Genomic DNA, 25,872 nt, shown 5'->3' with positions numbered 1-25,872 from the left:
GGATGTTGGATGAGCACTGGGCTTTGTATGTAAGTGATGAATCACTAAATCCTACACCTGAAACTAATATTACACTGTATGTAAACTCACTGGAATTTTGTAAAAACTTGGGAAAGGAAAAAGAGAAAATTCTGAATAATATTAAAGGAAAGGAAAAGGATTTGGGGACTCCAGAAGTGGATAACAACACAGTGGCTGGAAAACTTACTATGTGAGCTGATATTACAGCCCAAATCCAAAGACAGTATGAAGGCAGAATTCTCTCTTCCTTGGGTGACTTCAGCCCTGTTTTCTTTTATGGTCTTCGTCTGACTGAATGAGTCCCGGCCCCCTTATAGAAGGTGATGTGAATTACTCGTAGTCTACTGGTTTAAATGTTAACCTTATCTAGAGATTAGCTTCCCAGCAATATCCCCTCTAGTATTTGACCAAATATGTGAATACTCTGTCCTAGCCAAGTTGACACATGAACTTAACCATCATCTGTTCTTTCCCTGGGAAGCGTCTCTGGAAGGCAGGTTACATGAAAGTATTAGCACCAAAGCGGTGGGCAGCATTCTTAACTTACAGTTCAACGGAATCATTGTCATTTTTCTTCCCATTGAAACTAAGACCTCTAGGCAAGCAAGGCATAAAGCCACAGGGGCAGGAAATAGAAATTGTGCTAGTGCATCACTAGGGGTTAATAGTGAGTGGTGCCACTGCCAGTTTCCATCCCTCGATTCCTGGACCCGTGATTCCTGCCCATGGGCAAAATAGCCCCGTGTGTTGGATGCTGATTCAGGTATACAGCCTCCTGGAGAACCTTGCCCCACTCCTACAGGGTATTGCCATCTACCTGGCACCATTAGCAGAGTCTTCAAAAGGACATTCCAACGTTGCGTCAGCCAGCGGACTTGGAACAGTGGGGAGCATGATAGCACCAGTGAATTGCATGACTAGGGGCTCGTGGCTTCACACCATGTGCTGTGAACTTAGTTCCTCCATCAGAATCAGGCTGCACGGAATACAACAGTGGTAAGAAAAGCATTCCGTAAGTCACTGCTGTTAGTTTAGACACGAAGCATTGCATGCAGGGAAGGCAAATTCATGTCGATGGTAAGTGTCTATTCCAGTAAGAACAAATGCCGCTTTTCCATGATAGAAGAGGTCCAATGTAATAAACCTGCCACCAGCTAGCTGGCTGATCACCGGGGGGGATGGTGCCTTATCAAAGACACACGGATCATTTCTGTTGCTAGCAGGTATGGGCACTCAGCGGTGCACTCAGCCACGTCAGCTCTGGTGAGTAGAAGTCCAGTGCTGAACCAATACATAACATCCTTCTATGACCCATGGCCAATTGGTCCAGTAGCCCATTGGGCAATGACAAGGATGGCTGAGGAAAGAGGCTAATATCCATAGAACAGTTCATCTTATATACTTGATTAGTAAAATGCATCTCTGCTGAGAGAGAGAGACAACCAACCAACAGACTCTTAACTGTAGCGAACAAACTGATGGTTACCGGGGGTGGGGGTGGGGTGGGGATGGGTGAAATAGACGATGGGGATTAAGGCGTGCACTTGTCCTGATGAGCGCTGGGTGATGTCTGGGATTGTTGAATCACGATAGTATACACCTGAAACTAATATAACACTGTAGGGCGACTATACTGAAATTTAAAAGAAAAGAGAATGGAAAGAAAGAAAAAGAATCTTCCTCTCTGCTGAGGTCACCCTTTAGTGAGCATTCACATAAGCCACAAATACCTTCACATTTCTCACCTACTCAGAGAGGTCTATCCACATACCTCTTTCCTAGAATTTGGTCACCTATTTTAATTCCTGTTCCTTCCACTTCCCTGACCTCTCTGCCAAACAATTGGCCACAGCCCGTGAATTGGAAGATAATCAGAATTCCGTCCATTTCCTCTTTTCCTTAGAGGAGGGGAGAGGGGCAGAGGGAGAGGGAGAGAGAAGCTTAAGCAGGCTCCACGCCCAGCACAGAGCCCAACGGGGGGCTCGATCCCACAACCCTGAGATCGTGACCTGAGCCGAATTCAAGAGTCAGGCGCTTAACCAACTGAGGCACCCTAGTGCCCTTGTCCATTGATCTTTTAAGAAAAGTAAACAACCGGGTGCACTGCTTGAAGTTCTGCCCACTGGGAGGTTGACCCTTCCGCACTGTCCTCCACGGATATCCCAGAAAGGGGCTGTAGTACCACAGCTATCCACTTGCAGGTGGTGTCTGCATATGGTGCAGAATCATCTGTAAATTGGGCCCAAAGTATCACTTCCTCTGTCAATTGCATGTATCCCTGCTGTTGCACAAATCTGTGAGGCAGTCTGGCTCGGGGAAATGTTAAAGACAAAAGTGTGAAAGGAAACGGGTAACACAACCTATACCATTCCCTACTCCCTGGTTTCACTATCTACGACAAGGCATCTGCTTTGCTTCCTTTTCAGACTCCTCAGGCAAGTGGTTTTATTTTTTATTTTTTATTTTTTATTTTTGCCTTTTGTCTACAATGGTCAGTTACAATCACAGGGAGACATAGGCAGCAGTGAGCTAACTCCATGGCAGCCAGCAGCAGAAACTCCTCACTAGGTTTTTTAAAATAGTTTTACTCTTTAGAGCAGTTTTAAGTTCACGGCAAACTTGAGCCAAAAGTCAGATTTGCCACATACCTACCGCTCCCACCCATACACAGCCTCCTCCACTTACAATATTCTGCGTCAGAGTGATGCATGAACTATAATCGATGAACCCATATATCATAATCCCTCCAAACGTCCACCGACAGTTTACGTTGTGATTCACCTTTGGTGCTGTACATTCTAACAGTTTTCACAAATGAGTAATGTCATGTCCACAGGATTTCTGAGTGGGCATAAACTTTGAACTACATTAACTAAACATCAAAAGTGCAATTATTGTATCTACAGAATTATTTCGCTGTCGTAAAATTGCTCTGCACACTGCCTGTTCTTCCTTCTCTCCTCTAACTCACGAGGCCACTAATGTTTTAATGTCTCCATAGTTTTGCCTTTTACGGAAGATCACCATAGTAGGAATCTTACCGTATGTATAGCCTTTTCAGATTGACTTTTTCACTGCTGAGATGCATTTAAGGTGCCTCCTGGCTTTTCATGGCTTGATGGCTCCTTTGTTTTAGCCCTGGATAATATTCCGTTCTCTGGATGTGCCGTATCTCTAGATAAATATACATTTATCTCCCAAAAAAGGAAACCACTATGTTGGTTGCTTCCAAGTTTGAGTAGTTATAAATAGAGCTACTATAAACATTTGTGTGTAGGTTCTTGTGCGGACATAAATTTTCAACTAATTTGAGGAAACACTAAGGCGTGTGATTACTGGATTGTACGATAAGCATGTGTTGAGTTTTGTGAGCAACCTCGATTCTGTATTCCAAACGGTTATGCCGCTTTGGCTTTCTACCAGCAGCGAATGGGAGTTCCGGTTACTGCACGTCTTCACAAACATTTGATGTTCTCAGTGTACAGTGATGCCTCGTTGTTGTTTATTTTGCAATTTCATAATGGCATAGGATGTTGAGCATCTTTTCATATGCTTATTTCCCATCTGTGTATCTTCTTTGGTGACTTCCCTGTTCGTGTCTTTGCCTATGTTTAAATCGGGGTGTTCATTTTCATATTTTGGGGTTTAAGAATTCTTTCTAAATTTTGGATAACAGTCTTTTATCAGATATGCCTCTTCATCTATTTTCTGCCAGTCTGTCAAAGAGCAGACTTTTTTAATTTTAATGAGGCCTACCGTATCTATTGTTTCTTTCGTGGATCATGCCTTTAGGTTGTATCAAAAGAAATGTTCTCTGTGTCCATCTTCATCTAGATGTTCTGCTCTGTTTTGGATTGCCTATGCAAAGGCATCTCCCATGCAGTTTTGTAGTTTTTATTTTACACTTAGGTCTATGATCGTTTTGAGTTAATTTGCTGTGAAGGGCATAAGGTCTGTGTCTAAATTCATTTTTCCCCACGTGAATGTCCAGATATTCCAGCATCATTTGTCGAAAAGACTTCTTTGCTCCAGCGTATTACTTTCGGTCCATTGCATAAATCTGTTGGCTGTGTTTATGGAGGTCTGTTTCTGGGCTTTCTCTTTTGTTCCATTGACCTGTCGGTCTATTCTTTCTCCAGTACCATACTGCCTTGATTGTCTTAAGTTTATACTAAGTCCTGAAGTACGGTAGTGTCAGGCTACCAACCTTTTCTCCTCCTTCAGTATTGTGTTGGCTGTTCTGTGTCTTTGGCCTCTCCATAGAAACTTCCTAATCAGTTTGTCAATGTGCGCAAAATAACCTGCCGGATTTTGATTAGGATGCATTAATCTATAGAACAAAGTGGGAAGAATTGGCAAGTCGACGATATTGAGTCCCCTTCCATGAACATGAACTATCTCTCCATTTGTTTCGTTCTTCTTTGATTTCTTTCATCAGACCGTTGTAATTTTCCTCATATAGATTTTGTACATATTTTGTTAGACTTAGACCAAATAGATCATTCTGTGGGGTGCTAATGTAAATGGTAATGGGCTCTTAATTCCAAAGTCCAGTTCCTTAGGCCGATATAGAAGAAAGCAGTGGACTCTGCTATGGTAACCTTGTATCCTCAAACTGGGTAGAATGGCTAATTTGTTCCACCAGGTTTTTATTCTTTTAAGTATCTTTACAAAGAAAATCATGATATCTGCAAACAGAAACAGTTTGTTCCTTCCTTCTCAATCAGAGTATCTATAATTTCCTCCCTTGTTAGCTAGGACTTCGAGTAGGATGTTGAAACTGAATAGCAAGAGGGGACGTCCTTGCCTTTTCCTGACCTCAGAGGGAAAGCTCACAATTAAGTCCAGTGTTAGCTGAAGGTTTCTTGTAGATGTTCTTTATCGAGCTGAGGAAGTTCCTCTTTATTTCTGTTTTCTGAGTTTTAATCATGAATGGATGTTGGATGGTGTCAAATCCTTTTTCTGCATCTATTGATAGAATCAAGGGATGCTTTTTCTGTAGCCTGTTTCCTCACTGAAAATGTGGAAAACAAAATTGAATTGGACGTGGTATCAAGTCGTTGGTCTGAGTGCAATACAGGCTATTTGAAATGATAAGTCCCCGAAATGATGATCGTGATCATTTTAAGTTGATACGTCTTCTGAAATAAAATGAGGGTTCCATTGAACACCCGGAAGTATGAGCAACGATTGAAATGTAGAAGGCAGATACGATCTGTATTATCTTACAGATGTAAAGTGATGACTAAGGCCAACCTAAAATCAGCCATAGACCAGACGTCCTGTCAGGGCCTGGCAGGTGGTACACGCTCCTCCTTCAGAGCCGTTCAGACATTGTTCCCACAGTAGCGAACAAAGGCAGATTATCGTTTCAGCCCTTCGCTGAGATACTTCAGGTGCCAGGCCTCATGTACAGGTGCTCCCTTTTGGGATGACGTGAATACCATTTTCATCCCTGCTCCACAGCATATAGAGCATCTTTAAGTTACGTGCAAACTATGTTAGGGATTCGATGTCTATCTTTACTGCTCATTATGCAAAATGTTTTTCATTGACTAGCTGACTCCCTGTACTGTCCTCTGATGGGCATTCAGCCCAGATCATAATAGTCTGATGGGACCACAGTTTTCATGAAGGGTCAATATCCTTTTTGTTACAGTCCCCAGAACTTTGTTCTAATAAATATCAACAATTACTACTCCGCCCTATAAATAATGATAAAAGCATATAAGCTAACACGGACTATCATCTACCCTCACAGTCTTGTCAGAGACACAGGGAGCTGAGTAAAACTTGTGAGGTTTGATCCCTCCTATCAAGAAGAGAGGCGTAAGAAATGGGTTCCCTACTTGATAGGCTATTTCCTCTACGGTGACAGTGGAATGTCTTTGGAATGCAGTGGTTTAGGTAAAATTTTCTCTCTGTCTTTGACGTCTCATCTCTTTCTCACTGTCTCTTGGGGGAGTCTTCCTGATCTTCCTCTCCCTGTTCTTCCTCATTACTAGGGCCAGGTTCCTGATCTCACGGTGGCCCCTGCGCTCTGTCCTCAGCTCTTAGCCCTCACCCATCTGTCCCCGTTCACATGCTACAACCCCTCCACTTCCCATTCTGGATGTCTGTGGTCCAGGGTGAGTCTGTTCCAATCATGAGCTTTCTGCTAAGTCAAAGTGACCTGTCCTTTCATTCGAGGAAGCCTCACTGAAGCCTTGGTGAGGTCTTGGTGTCACCAGGCACAGCTCAGCCATGGACTGTCCACCTTATAGTCTTTACCAGCAGGGGGCAACTCATCTCCAAGACCAGGAAGGCCTCAGAGAAGACAGACGAGAAACACACACTGAATCATTCACACCTGAGAGGGTCACTGGCCTCAGGGTGCATGAGCTCCTGACCTGGAGGTCCCTTGGACCCTCCCTCTGTGTGTGTGGGTAGCTAGGGGCAGCCTAGGGCCAACGTTGCCTCTGCCTCCTGGAGGACCCCGGTCTTAGTCCCTGCTGTTCAGAGTCTTCCACAGATGGTCTTCCTCTTCCTCCTGTTCTTCTTTCTCCTACCAGAAGCACAATTCTGTGGTTAATAGGAAGTTCTCATATTGTCAGTCATCCTTTCCACATTGAAAGTTAGCATTTTAACCTTTCTCCACAAGAGCATCTTGCTCTGTAGCCTGGACCCCAAGACAGATTGGGCTACCAGCTTGGCCTGTCCTGATGGGCACACTCAGGACCCTGAAGGCACTGGAGCATCCCCAGCAGAGCCCGGTTTTAGAAAAGAGCCCCTGGGTCCCCATTCATATCCTGGCCAGCTGCCGACTCTGCCTCCACCCAGGCCCCTCCCAAGGTCTGAATGCTGCGACTACAACTCCTAGCTGGGGCACGTAGATGCACGGGGGCTGCTGGTCTCGAGGAGACACAGGCCTGAGGAGGAGGTAGCAGAAAAGCTCTGGATGGCCCGAGGGGATGTACGGCTGTGGGGTGAGGAATGACCCACCCACAACATGCCCACTGACCTGCTGCTGGGCCACAGACCCAGCTCCTGCCCTCCATGGGTCTCAGTCTCCTCACCTGCCCAATGGGCACGATTACACTCCCCACACACAGGGCATGCTCATGAATGGAAAGGGCTCTGGAGTGATGAGAAAGCTGATTTGGCCCCAGAAGAGGAGGAGCAGGTCAGATTTGGACGGGAAGCCGTGATTTGGGTCTCCTCAGGCACAGCCAGGGGCTGCCTCCCCGGAAGCGCTTAGCGCACTCAGACAGGTGGGAAGCTCTGAAATCAGAATCATGGGCCACTTGAGGTCCTCTCTGTAGTGCTCTGTGGTGGTCAGCCATCTGTGTCACAGGGTCCTTCCTGTTTGTTCTCATCTCTGCCCATGGGGAACCCCGACACGGGCTCAGGGAGCTCACTGCTTCATTGGTAACTGGACCCAACTGCACTTGATACAGTCGTGTGTCCTCTTCACAACACCCCCTGGTAAACGCTAGTGTAACTTATCCAAAGGGTGGTTCGCAGGTTCTGAAATGATTTTGATGATGTCCCATGATTTATTTCGGGCATAGTGTATTCAGTGCTCTTCTACTGGATGGATAAGTAGTGTGCAATTCAGGTTTCTGCCCTCTTATGCTAGTTGTGGTGTGCTCTCTTGGACATACAATAATGCTTATATATAAACTCGACTTGGAGTAGAGAAAAATTGGAAATAATTCAATCATGCACCAACAGGGCAGCATATCAATAAATTGTGCCAGATTCCCACCATGGAATACCGCACAGCTGTGAAAAAGAATGAACTAAATCCCACAGAGACATAATGATGAGTGGGGGAAAATAAAACGGATACATAACAGGACACACTATAGGATCCACTTTGTGTCTAGCTCAAAAGCTAACAAACTAATGTTTAGTCATTCATACAGCCATGTTGGAGCAGTCTTACACAAAAGCAAGGATTCTATCCTGCCTAACAGGCAACTTTCTATTGTTAATTACGTAGTAAAATTCACATTTTCGTATACGGTTCTATGAATTACAACACATGTCCACATTCACATAATCAGGAGTGCAGTCAGTATACAGAGCTTTTATGTCACCCTTCAGAACTTCCCGAGTTCTTTATGCTGCCCCTGTATGCTCACTCTCTTACCCCACGTCTGGACCCCGATGACCGCTTATTTGTACTCCGTTACTAGATTTTTGTCATTTCGAGAATATCATATAAGTGGAATAATAGAGCGTGTAATCTTTTGAGACTCCTTCACTCTTCATAACACAAATAGAGTTTCACAAAAGTTGTTGAATGTGGTTGTGCAGAATGCAGAACAGGCACATATTTTGGTAGAGATGGGGATGGATCTATTATAAATGGAATTGTGGATTTTTTTAAAGTGTTGCCTCCAATATTTCATTGCTAGTTTCTAGAAATGTGAAGGTGCTTGTTTTTTTGTTTGTTTGTTTGTTGAACTCATATCCTGCAATGTTCATTAACTCACTTGTTACTGCTATGAGTATTTTTCATACAGTCTCTAAAATATTTCTATGTAGACCATCATATGATCTGTGAATTGGAGTTGTTTTTTCTCTTCACCAACTGGTAAGCCATTTATTTCTTTTTCTGGCCTCAGCTAATTGGCTACAACTTCCAGTATAATGTTGATAGCAGGGGTGAAAGTGGACATCCTTGTTTGGTTCTTTCCTCCCCCCCCAGATTTACTGAGATGTAAATAACATATAACATGGAGCAATTTTAAGGAGTACAAAAGAGGAAAATACAGACAGAGAGTGCTGGATATAAAATAGCTAGATCGACAGACAGACCGATAGAGAGATATATGAAACGATTGCCAGCATCGGATTAGCTAACACCTCGCCTCCATCACATAATTACAATTTCTTTTTGTGGTGAGAACACTTAAGTCTACTCCCTTAGGGGTGCCTGGGTGGCTCCGTCGGTTCACTGTGTGCCTTTGGCTCAGGTCACGATCTCAGGGTCCTGGGATCGAGCCTTGAATCCAGTTCCACGCTCACTGGGGAGTCTGCTTCTCCCTCTTCCTCTGCTCCTCACTCCCGCTCATGACTTCTCTGTCTCTGTCTCTGTCTCTGTCCCTCTACCCCTCTCAAATACATAAATAAAGTCTTAAAAAGAAACTAGATCTACACGCTTAGCAACTTCCAAGTCTATAATACAATAAAATTAACGGTAATCACCATACTGTACATTAGATCCCCAGGATTTATTCATCTTATAACTGGAAGTTCGTACGCTTTGCCCAGCATCTCCCACTTCTCCTACCCCTAACCCGTGGTAACCACCATTCTACTCTGTCTCTACAAGTTCCGCTTTTCTGGAGTCCACATATAGGTGAGATCATACGGTGGTCATCTTTCTCTTCTGACTTGTTTCACTTCGCATACTGCCCCCAAGGTCCATCCACGTTTTCGCAAATGGCAGGACTTCCTTCCTTCTCACGGCTGAACAGTATTCCATCAGATATGCATGCCACATCGGCTTTATCCATTCCCCTCTTTGGACACTTGGGTTGTTTTCATATTTTGGCTATTGTGAGTGATGCTGCAATGAATATGGGAGTGCATGTACCTCTCTGATATCCTGATTTCATTTTCTTTGGACATGTACCTAGAAGTTGGTTGCTGGATACTCTACTCTATTTTTAATTTTCTCCATACTGCTTTCCATAGTGGCTGTACCAGTTTTCATTCCTGCCAACAGTGCACAAGAGTTCCCTTTCCTCCACATCCTCACCAGCTCTTGTTCTCTTTTTTCTGATGACAGCCATTCTGAGAGGTGTGAAGTGATACCTGGTGGTAGTCTGGGTTTGCATTTTCCTGCTGATTAGTGATGCCGAGCAGCTTTTCATGATCTATTGGCCATTGGCATGTCTTCTTGGGAAAAATGTCTATTCAGTTCCTCTGCCCCTTTTAAAAAATAGGACTGTTTCTTTTACGCAACCGAGTTGTACGAGTTCCTTCTGTATTTTGGATATTAAGCCCATATCAGGTAGAATATTTATACATATTTTCTCCCGTTCTGTAGGTTCACTTTTCCTTTGTTCATTGCTTCTTTTGCCATGCAGAAGCTTTTCGGCTCGATGCAGTCCCACTTATTAATTTTGTGCTTAGATTGCTAGTGCTTTAGGTGCCATACTCAGTCTCTGGACTGAAATTTGGATCACAAAGAGTGACTGTTTGTTTATAGGATAATGCTGGAACACTCTCATTTGGGAACTGTCAATGTGTCCAGTGTCAAGTTTCTTTTTCACTGTGTTGTCTTCTAGGAGTTTTACAATTTCGGGTCTTTTGTTTCCAACACACTCCATTTCAAGTTGATTTTTGCAAGTGGTGTAAGATAGGGCTCCAATTTCATTGCTCTGCATATAGGTATCCAGTGTTCTCAGGACCATTTATTAAAGAGACCATCTTTCCGCATGAATATTTTTGACTCCTTTGTCAAATCTTAGTTGGCTGTACATGTATACGTAGGTTTCTTTCTGGGCTCCTCATTCTGTTCTTTTGGTATATGTGTCTCTTTCTTTAGCCAGTACCATGCTAGTTTGGTTGCTAGAGCTTTATAATTCTAGTTTGGATCGGGAAGTGGGATGCCTCCATCTTTATTCTTCTTTCTCGGGGTGTCTTTGGCAACCGGGGACATTTGTGGCTCCATATAAATTTCAGGACTCTATTTTCTCTCTCTGTGAAAAATGCCACTCACATTTTGATAGGGATTGCATTGACTCCATAGATGGGTTTGGGTAGTGTAGACATTTTAGCAGCATTAACGCTTTCAATTCACGAACACAAGATATCCTTTGCTTAATTTTAATTCCAGTATACCTAACATAGAGTGCTACCTTAGTTTCACGTGTACAATATAGCAATTTACCTTTCCATACATTGCCCAGTGCTCATCACGAGTGCATTCCTTAATCCCCACCCACTATTTCACACATTCTCCCACCCACCTCCCCTCTGGTAACCATGAGTTTGTTCTCCATAGTTAAGAGTCTGTTTCTTTGCCTTCTCTCTCTCTCTCTCTCTCTCTTTCCTTTACTTGTTTGTTTTGTTAGTTAAATTGCACATATGAGTGAAATCTATGGTATTTGTCTTTCTCTGACTGACTTATTTCACATAGAATCATACCCTTTACATCGATCCGTTTTGTGGCAAGTGGCAAGATTTCGTTCCTTTTTATGGCTGAGTAGTATTCCATTGTGTATATTTGCAGCATCTCCTTTATTCACCTATGAATGGGCACTTGGGTTGCTTCCATAATTTGCCTATTGTAAATAATGCAGCTAGAGACATAGGGCTGCAGGTATCCCTTTGAATTTGTGTTTTTGTATTTTGGGGATAAATGCCCAATAGTGCGATTACTAGGTTGTAGGGTAGTTCTAGTTTTAACTTTTTGGGAAACCTCGATACTCTTTTCCACAGTGGCTACACCAGTTTCTTGCTTGGTTCTTGATGTTAGAGAAAAACAAGTAGTCTTTCTCTATTAAGTATGCTGTAAGATGTGGGATTTTTGTAGTTGCTCTTTATAGATCGTCCTTCGGCTCCTCCTCGTTTGCGGAATGCTTTCGTCATGAATGGCTTAAATCTTGTTAAAACTTTTCCTGAAGGGAGAAAAACAGCATAGCCAGGTGACAAATTTGTTTTTTCTTCTGTCCTCCAGGCAGAAGAACAGGTTTTCAAAAATACACAAGGGTAACCTTCGGGGGGGGGGGGAGCAAAAAAAAAAAGAAGAAGAAGAAGAAGTTAAAATTTTAGTTTCTCTCTCCTCCAAGGGCACTGGTAAAATTAAGCCAATTCTCTGGGTTTGAGTAAACCTTTAGATAATCGAGAAGGAAACAGGGGAAAAGTTTTCAAGCCTCAACTTCAGCGTTGCTGCTTCTCCTGAGGCTACCTCCCAGCATTCCAGAGGATCTCCATTGCCATCTATAATCCAAATCTTATACTTCCGAGAGACCGAAAAAGAAAAAAATAAGATCTAACAGTAAGTATTTGTTTTGTTTCCTTTTATGGCTGGTGCAACTGGACATATGATAAAATTGATGTAAAGTGTCATATATACTTACAGTATCTTAAATGCTGAAGGAACCATCCCTATCAGGGAAAATAGAAACAAAAAGGTACTAAAGGGACTTCGTGTCTTAACTTGTGTTTGACTCAGGTGAGCAGATTGGCATTTTGGCTCTGCGAATATTAAGAAGAAAACATGTCCCAATACCTGATGGTTTTTACTCAGATTGTTGCCTCTGTAAAATGGGAAACAATATAAAAGGGTGGCAATATACAGATGAAGATAAAATTTGGGGTTTTAAAGCAGTTTTCAGTTTTTAGTGAACGCCTGCAAGATCAGCTATCTCGTGCATACAGAGTCATGATTTGTCAGCCAAGTGTGCATGTTTTTGAGTGGGGCAATTGGATTCTATGCCTGACAAGATAAATGGGGCTCAGGGTAGCCTTGCTTGTTGCTTGGACTTGAGGCAGGGCTGTCCAGCTTGAAGATTTTTTTGCCTTTGCTGCTGCTGCTGCCAAAGAAAAGCTTCTGGCTTCTTTGCAACCCTGGCTTCACAGATCCTGATTCCCTGACCTGACTCTGTACTGAAACCTGATGTGCCTGCTGTGGGCTCTTTCAGCCTCAGCAGGAGCTGTGCTGCACTGAAAGCAGGCCCAGGCTGAGTGAACAGGACTGAGGCTCGGGGACTGTTGCAGATTGAAGACACCCATCTGTGAGCCCAAGAACTAGGGAAACATCATGGAAGCTGCTTGAACTGTCCACGGCACTGCACCACGAAAAGGACTGGTTCGCTGAGGGGACTATCTAAAATCGACCTTTACATTAGGCCTATATTCCTGATGCAGAGGCTAGTTGCATTCCTAACGTTTGATTCCTGCCGCAACTACAAGTTGGGGGAGGACACATCACTGTGTGTGTGACCCTCCATCCACTCCCGACACATCGGGATATCTCACTGCTATTGACTTGGTTTCCACTTCCTCACTGATGACAGATGGTAGTATGAATATCTCACACTGAATTTTCCCCATCCACTGACAGTATAGCCTATTGGTCACCTGACTTCCATAAGCCCCTGCTCAGGCTGGAGGGCCACAGAGTCACTTTGCGTCTCCTGGAATCAGTGGCACTTCAGAACCGGTGTCCAGCAGTCCCTAAAAGTTGTGATCATTTCCTCTTTCCCAGTATCCAGTCACCCTACTAAAAGGTCCCTTTGGGAAGACTAGAAGAAAGATTTAGAGTATCAATGTCCAGGAGTGTATGGTTGACCTTCAAAACACAAAAGAACCAGCTTTTTTTTTTTCTTTTCTTTTTTACCAGCAAAATGACCTCATTCAGGAAAAGCAAAGGACTTGCAATCTGGACAAGGAAACCAGGCAACCCCTCTGTAAGTGCCGAGATCATAGGAGAGAGTCTTGCTTTTACAGTGGAGAAGAGGAAGCTGGGAGGGTTTTCTACAGCTTGCCATTGGCTGCGTGTGGTGGTCTTCATGGGATGGGCTGTTGCTGGGCAAAGAGACATTCTTCTTTCCTCCTGCTAGGGCAGGTAAGCTAAACCTCTTCCTGTCGGGGAATGTGAGCTATGTTTATTAGACAGCGGCGGTGATGTGGGAAACAAAGGCAGAAGGAAATGTAGGTAAAATTAGATGTCCTTCTAACTGGCAGCCCACTGACAAATCCTTGAGACAGGCGGAGTATAATGTACCTCCAGGAATCTCCCAAAGTCTTGAAGTTAATGCCTTGCTGAGGGAAAAACAATCTTGGTTTGACAACATCAAGGCCTCAGGTTTCTTGTGAGTCTTCTTTAGCATATGAAAATCCTTTTGAAGCTTCCCTTATCTTTACTTCCCCCAACCCCAAAGTATATCATCAGTTGCTCCTCCCAGTCCCAGGGCAGCAGCTCTTCCTGCCCACTGGACCTGTCCCCTTGCCTTAATAAAACCACCTTTTTTTTGCACCAGAGATGTCTCAAGAATTCTTTCTGGCCCTCAGAAGCCGCTTTGGGCCCTGGACCCCAACAACACACTACTCTGCAGCTCTTCAGTATCATATACAGAGTCACATAACTCCTTGCTTCTTATAAGTGGTTGTTTAGGAGTGTCAAATGCACATATTTTGTGTATCTCTGTAAACAACGATTCATGGACTATCGGTGCTGTTTTTCCTACTAGAAATCGAGCCATTAGCTTCTTTAAATGTAATCATATTAGACAATTGCAGAAAACCAACAAGCAATTCAGAAAACCCACCCTGAACATCCGGGTCCTCTAGAAACACTCTCGGCACCAAAACCTTCTGTAGTCAACCATTCTCCAGAGAACTAGCACCAAGAGGATTACATACAGATGTACAGGCATATATAAGAGGAGGATATTCATTACAAGAGTTGGCTTATGTGATTATGAGGGTGAGAAAACCCACGGTCGGCTCTCTACAAACAAGACAACAAGGAAAGTCGGTGGCCTACTTCAGTCCACGTCTAAAGGCCTGGTTACATGGGGTTGTCCTTTTTTGTGGGGTTTTTTCTTTTTTCTTTCTTTTTTTTTTTAAGATTTTATTTATTTATTTGACAGAGAGAGACAGAGCGACAGAGGGAACACCAGCAGGGGGAGTGGGAGAGGGAGACGCAGGCTTCCCGTGGAGCACGGAGCCCGATGCGGGGCTCAATCCCAGGACCCCGGGATCATGACATGAGCAGAAGGCAGACGCTTAACGACTGAGCCCCCCCCAGGCACCCCTACACGGGTTGTAAGTCCCACTCTATGACCAAAGCCTGAGAACCAAAAGTGTTGATGTCTGAAGACAAGAGAAGATCGCCAAAGCTCATACACTCTGTGCCCTAGCAATAAAGGACCCCATCTCCTACAATGCTCCCACCTTATGAAGCCAGGGTGAGAGTTGCATTTCACACGGTTACATTGATCCATTTTGACCTCAACCAGCAAACAGTGTGAGCTTAGTTACTAGCTGCCTACAGTACCCTGGAAAATGGCAGCCGCCCCGAATCTGTAGAACTTGCCCCATGCCCACACATCCTCGGTTCTGAGGGAATTTCAATTGCTTCCTAGATTCTCCTGCTTGCATGAAGAGAAGCTCTGGTCCTGCAGAAAACTGAAGCCCTCCCCCAGGTAGAGGAGTTTCTGGCACTCTCAGCCCTAGCTCCGGGCTTAGCAGCGCAGACACAGCTCCTGGAGGCAACAGTCGGGCAGTTCTTCCCGCCTCTACAGTGTCCTTGATACTTGCCGCTGCTTCCTGGGGTCCCCGGAGCATCTTCACAACTGGCTTTCACCTGAATCCAATTATGGCCCTATCACGAGCTGCCCAACACTTTTCTCCAACAGGAATGGTGGGAGAAAGCCAAATATTTGTACCAGGTTGAAGTCAGGCCTGGGAGGTGGACTGGAGCAGTTCAGGCATCATCAGGTCCTCAGCACCCACAACTAACTGTCCAGGCATCTGACGGCAGGACCTTGAATGTTTGCAATTTAGGTGCTCCCAGAAAGTGTAAATTCAGAAATCACCACGTCCCAACCTTTGAGCCCTTCTTGAGTGCTACGCACACCCAAAAACGGGGGCTAAAAGAGAAAGAGCCAGCCAGAATAACTCGGTGATGATAGTCTCCTTGATGACAATGATTTTAAGAGATAAAAAATAAACCTCTGAGGACTGTGACTACTCTCACTCTTAAACATTCCTTGAGAAGAATCACATTTCCTATTCAGTCTGCTTCTCAGGGAGAAAGAGGCAGAGAGCCTGGGAGACCTCCCTTGCTATACTGAAGCTACTTCCTTCGAAGAAGCCCAGCTAGATGGAACACATCGGAGTCACTTAAGTTCAGCAGCATATCCTAACTTATTCAGAAAAAGATACTTTCTGACTAGGGCGCCCCTCTTGTCCTCTCTTCCATGTGCACCTCCCACACAAAACTACTAAGTTATCTCAAAGTAATCAAAATGGACACCTGCACACAGCTGACTGTCTACATTAGCAAGGGTTCGTATTCCCCTGCTTTCATCAACCGTCATGACCCCTCTGTGAAAGCACACACAGGGGTTGTGTCTTTCCCCAACGTCAGCTTTATGCAATCATAGAACAAAGTAAATCACCATTATAAAGCAGGTTCAGGATTCCAAACTCAATGACAACTCCCCCCTGTGATTAAACTTGGCTTCTCAAACAGCACACAGAGCAGGACGTAAGACAAACCACACCACAAGCGAGATAACACAAGAGTGCAGGAAGTTAGTGAACCAAAGGGGAAGTCAGTCTGTGGGCATGCAGTTGAAACAAGGCCTCGGTCCGGTCCGTTCTGGTCCGGGGCAGCTCTGGGCATGACCGCTTATTACGTTCAAGTGGTGAAGGATCTCAGTTCTGTTCAGAGATCCGTCGGGCGCAGCTATCGGAGGCAGTTGCCTTTTCTCAGCGGTCAGTCATAGAGGGGTCATGTCTGAAGAGTCTGGCGGTTTGCTGCAAAATTCTTCCCCTTTCTAAAGGGATTTAGTCGGGATTTAAAGGTCTGCCCCTGCAGACCTCCTCTGGTTCTGCTTGTTATCAGTGCTGGGGCGTCGGCTGATGCTGGTCCCGGCCATCCCTCCTAGCAGCAGTACCGTTACCTACTTGGGTCATTGCTTGACACAGGCCCCTGCTTGACATGACAGACTCCACTTTGCTCTCTACATCAACATAAACTTACTAATCCAGCAAGGCCTCACTTGGGAACACAAGAGTCACAAATAACGTTCTTCTTCGTTCTGGGAACTACCTGAAAAACCCATTAACGCGTCAATAAAAAGTGTGAAAGGACAGTTTTCAACCACAAGAAACTTTGAGCTTTTGGTCTTAAAATTCTTGCCTTGTGGGCCACCTGGGTGGCTCAGATGGTTAAGCGTCTGCCTTCCGCTCAGGTCAGGATCTCCAGGTCCTGGGATCCAGCCCCAGGTCGGGCTCCCAGCTCAGTGGGGAGTCTGCTTCTCCCTCTCCCTCTGCCTCTCCCCCTGCTTGTGCTCTCTCTCTCTCTCTCTTTGTCAAATAAATAATCTAAAAAAAAAATACTGTCCCAGGAATCAGTCGAATGGAGCAGGAGAGGGACTCCAGAAAAGAGCTCAATGAATGATAGCCACTGTCTGATTAATCATTTGATATGGTATGTTTCGTAAGAGCTGGATAATTTGCGAAACTGGCATTAGGGTCACTATATTAGTAAGATTTTAAGCGGCTTCAAAAGGTGTTTAAATATCTTTATGATTAAGAAAATCAAAAATATGTTAATATGATCATGAAACGGGGCGCCTGGGTGCCTCAGTCGTTAAGCGTCTGCCTTCGGCTCAGGTCATGATCCCAGGATCCTGGGATCGAGCCCCACATCGGCTCTCTGCTCGGCAGGAAGTCTGCTTGTCCCTCTCCCACTCCTCCTGCTTGTGTTCCCTCTCTGGCTTTGTCTCTCTCTGTCAAATAAATAAATAAAATCTTTAAAAAATATATGATCGGAAACAAGAAGTGAATGTCTTCCAAATATAGTATTTTCATCAAATACTTGTAGTGTTTTATTGACATCATTCAGACCATGGATTATTTTTGGAATTCACTGTTAAGAGGTTTCCACAATACGACTGACAACAAAGTTCATTAATTTCTTTCCACCCTACTTCCTTTATTCTCACTGTAATACAAAAGTTTGACTATTAGTCACTAATGTTTTGCTATTATTTTTTATTTTTTTTGTTCTATACATGACTCATTTATCGTAAGTTACATAGAGGGACTTTGCACTGAAACCTAACTAGTTAATTTTCTCAAAAACTTAAAGGTTGCCCCAATAGGGGATGGATCTCACTAGTATAGGATTTGTCATGGTCCCACAAATACAATAAGCTAATCGTTCAGTAAATTACAATTTTTTTTAAAAGGGACTTTTTTTTAAGATTTTATTTATTTGACAGAGTGAGAGACAGGGAGAGAAGGAACACAAGAAGGGGGAGTCGGAGAGGGAGAAGCAGGCTTCCTGCCGAGCAGGGAGCCTGATGCAGGGCTTGATCCCAGGACCCTGGGATCATGACCTGAGCTGAAGGCAGATGCCTAATGACTGAGCCACCCAGGCCCCCAGTAAATTACATTTTTCATGATTTTTTTTATTTTAAGAGAGTGAGGGAGAGTGCACAGTGGCGGGGGAGAGGGGCAGGGAAGGAGGGAAGTAGTCTCCCTGCTGAGCTGGGAAACCAGACTGGGGCTCAATCCCAGGACCCTGGGTTTATGACTTGAGCCAAAGGCAGAGGCTTAACCAACTGAGTGACCCAGGTGACCCAGGATATTATGTTTTCATTATAATCATATCTATAGTGTAGACTTCAGATTTCTTAGATAGCTGATGCTCTCTACTCTTAGTACACTATGGTAATATGAAAGAAATATAGATTTAGTATGGTTTATCTTTAGAATGTCGTTTGAAATAAAGTATCATAATACAGAAAAGCAAAGATGTAAAGTCCATCTTCCCTCACTTTTTTTTTCACACTAGCCTGCACACTTCTATTTCATATAACTGAAAGAATGAATATTATGACTTCTTTATGTTTATGTTTATGTTTACTGCTTAAATTGATGACCATTCTTTTCTAAGGGCCTGAAATGAAAGCTGATCTCCGGAAACTGGTTCAGTCAAAGACTGGGGATAAAAGCGAAGATGCTCCTAATATGAAGGGGGCAAGTTTACCAAGTGTAGAGTTCATTAAAATGCCAGAAGCAGGTATGTGATCCATTAACAATGTAAAGTATATGCTTTTCTGTTTTCTTGACCATTATATCTTTAATAATATAGATGTTATATTACTGTGACTTTAATAACAGAATTCACATATAAAGATACTTTGACAGGTAGTTTAAACCCTAAATGCCTGACTGCCTGACTTCTAGACGATCAGATATAGAAACAAATTGGGTCAAAGCCATGTTGATGAAGACAGGGGCGCCTGAGTGGCTCAGTCCGTTAAGTATCCAACTCTTGATTTTTGCTCGGTTTATGATTTCACAGTCATGAGAATAAGCCCTGTGTCAGACTCTGTGCTCAGTGTGGAGTTGGCTTGGGATTCTCTGTCTCCCTCTGCCCACCCTCCCCGAAGCCCGCTAGCGCGCTTGCACTATCTCTTTAAAAATAAATAAATAAAATATTTTTTTAAAAAATGAAAACATTTGGGGCACCTGGGTGACTCAGTCAGTTGAGCGTCTACCTTCGGCTCAGGTCATGATCCCAGGGTCCTGGGATCGAGCCCCGCATTGGGCTCCCTGCTCAGCGGGAGCCTGCTTCTCCCTCTCCTCCCTGCTCATGCTCTTTCTCACTATCTCTGTCTCTCAAATAAATAATAAATAAAATCTTTTTAAAAAAATGAGAACATTTTCTTATTTTTGAGTATCAGTATTTTAACTAGCTAATAATTTTCAGAGTTTTTTTTAATAATGTCTGCCTTTTAACAAATACAATATATATTTGGAATAAATATCAGTTTGTATAAAGTAGCAGCTATAACATAAATTGTGTGATTCTGGGAGAACCACTTAATTCTAAATCCCACCCTTAATCTTAAAATAATTAGTGAATTCAAATCAGATATATTACAATCCTTTTTAATGCTGATTGTTGCATTCTGTGGTTCTGTTCAAAGAATAACAAAATACTCTATTTTACATGACTTATTTGTTACAAATAACAACTTGAGTCAAATTTTATCATCTTGCTTGATGTTTTTGTGTATGGAGACCTGGATACCCATTCTTAGATTCTGTCAAATTCTGGATTATTCTGTCTATTCAAAAAAAAACCTATTGCATTTCAACCTTGTTGTATGCTGTCATATCCTGTCCCCAAAGAAGGCTCAAATGACTGAATAATAAAATGGGAAGAGATAGTCAAGTTTCTAGTTTCTGTGTCTGATCAAGTAGAGAAAGTGCATGTAGTCACTAATGCTCAAGGCAGCTGTAAGATACCTATGCTAAGCACGCTCCTTGTTCCCACTGTCAGTCTTCATGAGCTATGGATGGTATGATATAATCACCTCTAACCATCTCAAACATGGCATATTATTAATTTTTGCCTTGAGGCATAAATTAATAAGATTTGAAGTCCAAAGACCAGTATCTTAATAATTCCTGACTAACCAACTTAAGTATGTTTTACACGTGTCTTCCAAATTGCTGACCGTTAATTATAAGAGCTTCTGAGTTTAAAGGAAGCACTTGATGTTTAGGGAATAAATTACCATGTATTAGTATACTTAAGCTTTTTGTTCTAAATTGTTGAACCGTTCCTTTAGACTATTTACATTAAGAGACAGTTTTCAGACTGCTTCCAGGAGCCTATTTTACATGGCTAGAATATACTCATAGGAGGATCACAGCCTTTAAATGTATGTTTTTAAATAGATAATACATTGCATGACCATCCAATATAAAAAGTAAGGAAAAAAAGAGCAACAGAATAATCCTAATGGAAAAAGAAAGAGGTACTTAATAAAAGGTATGAATCATTAGTAAAAAGAAAATACAACTAATAAATCGAAAAGTTGCTCTTTCTAAAAATACTTATGAAGAGTATCCACTAGCGTACATAATCTTGAGGAAAATGGAAAAAGCCCAAATATATACACCCAAGTGTATGTAATATTGAAAATGAACAAGACACTGACATTGAGTATTTTATGTAATTTAAAGTGAATACATTTTTGAACTCTGATGTTTTCAAAATATGGATCCATTTGATATACTAGGAAAACATATTTAATAAATCCCAGCAGCACCTAATTATGTAAACATCACAGAGACCATAGGAAAGCTTATGAAATTTGTCAGAGTTGTCCCTCACAAGTATTTACTTTTAGAAGATAAGATGGTATTGTATACTTGAAAGGTGATGAGAATACATCTTAAGCATTCTCACCGCAAAAAAAAAAAAAAAAAGAGTTAACTACATGAGGTGATAGGTGTGTTAGTTACTTATGTTTATCTGGTAGTCACTCCATAATGTAAATGTGGAACAAATCATCATTTTGTACACTTTAAATATATACAATTATATTTGTGAATTATTCCTTAATAAAGGTTTTTTAAAAAGTACTTACTTTAGAAACAAATGTCTGACTTTTCTAGATATCTTTTTATCCCCCTCTCTCTCCCTTTTCTTCTCCCTCCCTGTCTCCATTCATTTCTTCCTTTCTTTTTTTTTTACCATGCTCTAAGACACAGTATACATGAGCTTCACATTTTCATATCAGAAATGAAGGCAATGACTCAAAACTAGTGTGATTATATAATTTATTATACAAACTCAACACTGTCAAGTGTGAAAAAAGACATTATTCATAATCACACTAGGACTACAGGTAGAAATGGGGACAAAATGGTTATCCTACTTAGCCATTCACATCAGCACTAAAGTAAACCAAAGAAACATTTTTGCACTTCTGCATAATAAAGAAAAAACAATTGTAGTACTGGAATTTCTATTTACTCAAGCAGTAACAAATGTGACATTACTGTTTTAATATCTTATATTCAGAATATTTTTCGAGTTGTTTTACTTAAATAATATTGATTTATAAATTTCTTTTATTTCAAGTTGATTTGTGTGTTATTTGGATTTTTAGTAAAAGTACACACAATTTTTGCCTTCATTTATAACTACCTTTTAATAAGTTCATTTCATTTCATATGTTTTGAACATGAACAACCTTTTTGTTTCCTTATACCAATAGAAAGAGTGGTGTGTTTAAAATACATTAGTAAAATATGTTTGGAAGTCTATCTTATAAAACAAAAACTGTGGTGTCCTTTGTATAACATTAATGTCATCTAAATAAAATTCTACTAAGTAAAGTTCCCAAATCTTATTTTGTCTTACAGGTGAAGGGCAACCACATGTTTAAATAAAGACAAGCTAAAACCATGCAAGCTGTTCTTTGTTAGATATTTGACAATAAAATTATCTTAATAAAGTTTTAAACTCTCATCAAAACATCTTGTAAATATTTTATTAAACTTATAAATATTTGGTGTTACTGAAAATTATATCACTTTTTAAAATGTTATATTCTGATTGAACTAGTAAACACAAATATATCCAGACATCGATATTCTTTCCAGAAACCTTGCTAAATATGACTTAATTCCACAAGTTTATATCTAGATTGTTTTTTATTTCAAAAATTAAGCTATTAATAAACTACTTCTGACCGGAATCCTAACCACTAAAACATTCAACACATATTTTTTCTTCTTTTTTTTAAAGATTTTATTTATTTATTTGAGAGAGAGAATGGGAGAGAGAGAGCACATGAGAGGAGGGAGGGTAAGAGGGAGAAGCAGACTCCCTGCTGAGCAGGGAGCCCGATGCGGGACTTGATCCTGGAACTCCAGGATCATGACCTGAGCCAAAGGCAGTCGCTTAACCAACTGAGCCACACAGGCACCCACATATTTTTTATTCTTACGTATTATATACTGTATTCTTAGAATAAAGTAATCTAGAGAAAAGAAAATGTTATTAAGGAAATCATAAGGACTTGAATTTCCCTGATGGCTAATGACGATGAACATTTTTTCATGTGTCTGGGAGCCATTTGTATGTCTTCTTTGGAGAAGTGTCTGTTCATATTTTCTGCCCATTTTTTTACTTGATTATTTGTTTTTTGGGTGTTGAGTTTAGAAGTTCCTTATAGATCTTGGATACCAGCCCTTTATCTGTAGTATCCTTTGCAAATATCTTCTCCCATTCTGTGGGTTGCCTCTTTGTTTTGTTGACTGTTTCCTTTGCTGTCCAGAAGCTTTTGATCTTGATGAAGTCCCAAAAGTTCATTTTTGCTTTTGTTTCACTAGACTTTGGAGATGTATCTTGAAAGAAGTTGCTGTGGCCGATGTCGGAGAGGTTACTGCTTATGTTCTCCTCTAGGATTTTGATAGATTCCTGTCTCACATTGAGGTCTTCCATCCATTTTGAGTTTATCTTTGTGTATGGTGTTAGAGAATGGTCAAGTTTCATTCTTCTGCATGTGGCTGTCCAATTTTCCCAGCACCGTTTACTGAAGAGACTGTGTTTTTTCCATTGCATGTTTTTTCCTGCTTTGTCCAAGATTATTTGACCATATTGTTGAGGGTCCATATCTGGGCTCTCTATTCTGTTCCATTGGTTTATATGTCTGTTTTTGTGCCAGTACCATGTTGTCTTGGTGATCACTGCTTTGTAATATAGCTTGTGGAGAAAGGGGAACCCTCTTACACTGTTGGTGGGAATGCAAGTGGGTACAGCCACTTTGGAAAACAGTGTGGAGGTGCTCAAAAAATTAAAAGTAGAGCTACTCTATGACCCAGCAATTGCACTCCTGGGTATTGACCCCAAAGACACAGATGTAGTGAAAAGAAGGGCCATATGCACCCAATGTTCATAGCAGCAGTGTCCGCAATAGCCAAACTGTGGAAAGAGCTGAGATGCCCTTCAACAGACGAATGGATAAAAAAGATGTGGTCCATATATACAATGGAATATTACTCAGCCATCAGAAAGGATGAATACCCAACTTTTACATCAACATGGATGGGACTGGAGGAGATTATGCTAAGTGAAATAAGTCAAGCAGAGAAAGTCAATTATCATATGGTTTCACTTATTTGTGGAACATAAGGAATAGCGTGGAGGACATTAGGAGAAGGAAGGGAAAAATGAAGGGGGGGTGGTATCCAAGGGGGAGATAAACCATGAGAGACTATAGACTCTGAGAAACAAATTGAGGGTTTTAGAGGGGAGAAGGTGGGGGGATGGGTTAGCCCAGTGATGGGTATTAAGGAGGGCATGTACTGCATGGAGCCCTGGGTGTTATATGAAAACAATGAATCATGGATCACTACATCAAAAACTAATGATGGATTGTATGGTGACTAACATAATAAAATAAAATTTTAAAAAAAGAAATAAAATCTTTTAAAAATTAAAAAAAGGAAATCATAAGGAAGAGAAAATATATTTACATTACTGTATTATCAAAAACATTGGGGTGCCTGGGTGGCTCAGTCAGTTAAGCATCTGCCTTCAGCTCAGGTCATGATCCCAGGGTCCTGGGATCGAGCCCCATGTTGGGCTTCTTGTTCAGCAGGGAGTCTGCTTCTCTCTCTGCTCTCCCCCAACCCCCGGCTTGTTCTCTCTCTCTCTCTCTCTCTCTCTCTCTCTCTCAAATAAATAAATCTTTAAAAAAATCTGCTATATAAGTGGACCCACATAGTTCAAACACATGTTGTTCACAGGTCAGCTGTAATCAGAATAGCCCCTTTTCCTTAAAAAAAAATATCTATCCATTCAGTTATTTCCATTTTATTAAGGAGATAACAGAATAAAAGAAGATAGTATCTTATTCAAGATCAACACATTAGTCTTCATAATTTCTTTAATCAGTATTATGATTTTCACTGTAAAGTCTTTTGCCTCTTTGGTTAATTTTTTTGTTATTTTCATTTTTTTATTTATTTTTGCTGTGAAAGTTTGATGGAGTATGCTTTTTTCCAAATGTTTATTTAAATTCTAGTTAGCATATAATGTAATATTCGTTTTAGGAGTAGAGTTTAGTGATTCATCACTTACATATAATACCCAGTGCGCATCATAACAACTACCCTCCTTAATACCCATCACCTATTTGGCCCATCCCCCACCCACCTCCTTCCATCAACCCTGTTTGTTCTCAGTAGTAGTCTCTTATGGTTTCCCTCTCTATTTTTCCCCTTCCGATATGTTCATCTGTATTGTTTCTTAAATTCCACATATGAGTGAAATCATATGGTATTTGTCTTTTTCCAACTGACTTATTTCACTTAACATCAAATGCTCTCGCTCCATCCACATCGTTGCACATGGCTAGACTTTGTTCATTTTGATAGCTATGTAATATTCCATTGTATTTATATATGCCACATCTTCTTTGTCCATTTATCTCTTGATGGACATTTGGGCTCTTTCCATAGTTTGGCTATTGATAATGCTGCTATAAACATCAGAGTGCAAGTACCTCTTCGAGTCTGTATTTTTGTATCCTTTCAGTAAGTACCTAATAGTGCAATTGCTGCATCCCAACTTTTTAACTTTTTGTGGAACCTCCATACTGTTCTCCAGAGTGGCTACACCAGTTTGCATTCCCATCAACAGTGCAAGAGGGCTCCCCTTTCTCCACATCCTCACCAACACCTGTTGTTTCTTGTGTTTTTAATTTTACCCATTCTGAGATGTGTGAGGTGGTATCTCATCATGGTTTTGATTTGTATTTCCCTGATGATGAGTGATGTTAAGCATTTTTTCATGTGTCTGTTAGCCATCTGGATGTCTTCGTTGGAAAAAAAAAAGTCAATTCATGTCTTCTGCCCATTTCCTAACTGGATTATTTATTTTAGGGGTGTTGAGTTTCATAAGTTCTTTATAAATTTTGGATACTAACACTTTCTCAGATATGTCATTTGCAAGTATCTTCTCCCATTCTGTAGGCTAACTTTTCATTTTGTTCATTGTTTCCTTTGCTGTGCAGAAGTTTTTATCTTGATGAATTCCCAATGGTTCATTTTTGCTTTTGTTTCCCTTGCCTCCAGAGAGATGTGTAGAAAGAAGTTGCTACAGCCGATACCAAGAGTTTGCTTCCTGTGTTCTCCTCAAGGATTTTGATGGATTCCTGTCTCTCATTTAGTTCTTTCATCAATTTTCAGTTTATTTTTGTGTATGGCTAATAAAGTGGTCCAGTTTTCCCAACACCACTTGTTGAAGAGACTGTCTTTTTTCCATTGGATGTTCTTCCCTGCTTTGTCAAAGAT

General features: G+C 41.6%; 1 protein-coding gene across 1 annotated transcript in view; it reads left to right on the top strand.

Moving 5' to 3' along the window:
- Nucleotides 1-19,168, top strand: part of LOC148161556 (X antigen family member 5-like) — a 34,661-nt gene extending 15,493 nt beyond the window's left edge. Inside the window, exons 3-4 of the mRNA XM_088020760.1 lie at nucleotides 18,662-18,787; nucleotides 19,161-19,168. Coding sequence (XP_087876886.1) covers nucleotides 18,662-18,787; nucleotides 19,161-19,168 — 134 coding nt within the window. The remainder of the gene's footprint in view (nucleotides 1-18,661; nucleotides 18,788-19,160) is intronic.
- Nucleotides 19,169-25,872: the final 6,704 nt, after the last annotated feature.

This window comes from Eumetopias jubatus, unplaced genomic scaffold (genome assembly GCF_037043125.1).
Source record: "Eumetopias jubatus isolate StellerSeaLion01/CBP00866 unplaced genomic scaffold, mEumJub1_p1.0 scaffold_159, whole genome shotgun sequence".
Classification (NCBI taxonomy): Eukaryota; Metazoa; Chordata; class Mammalia; order Carnivora; family Otariidae; genus Eumetopias; species Eumetopias jubatus.
The sequence above is the reverse complement of the archived record's forward strand: the minus strand, read 5'-3'. Positions and strand labels throughout refer to the sequence as shown.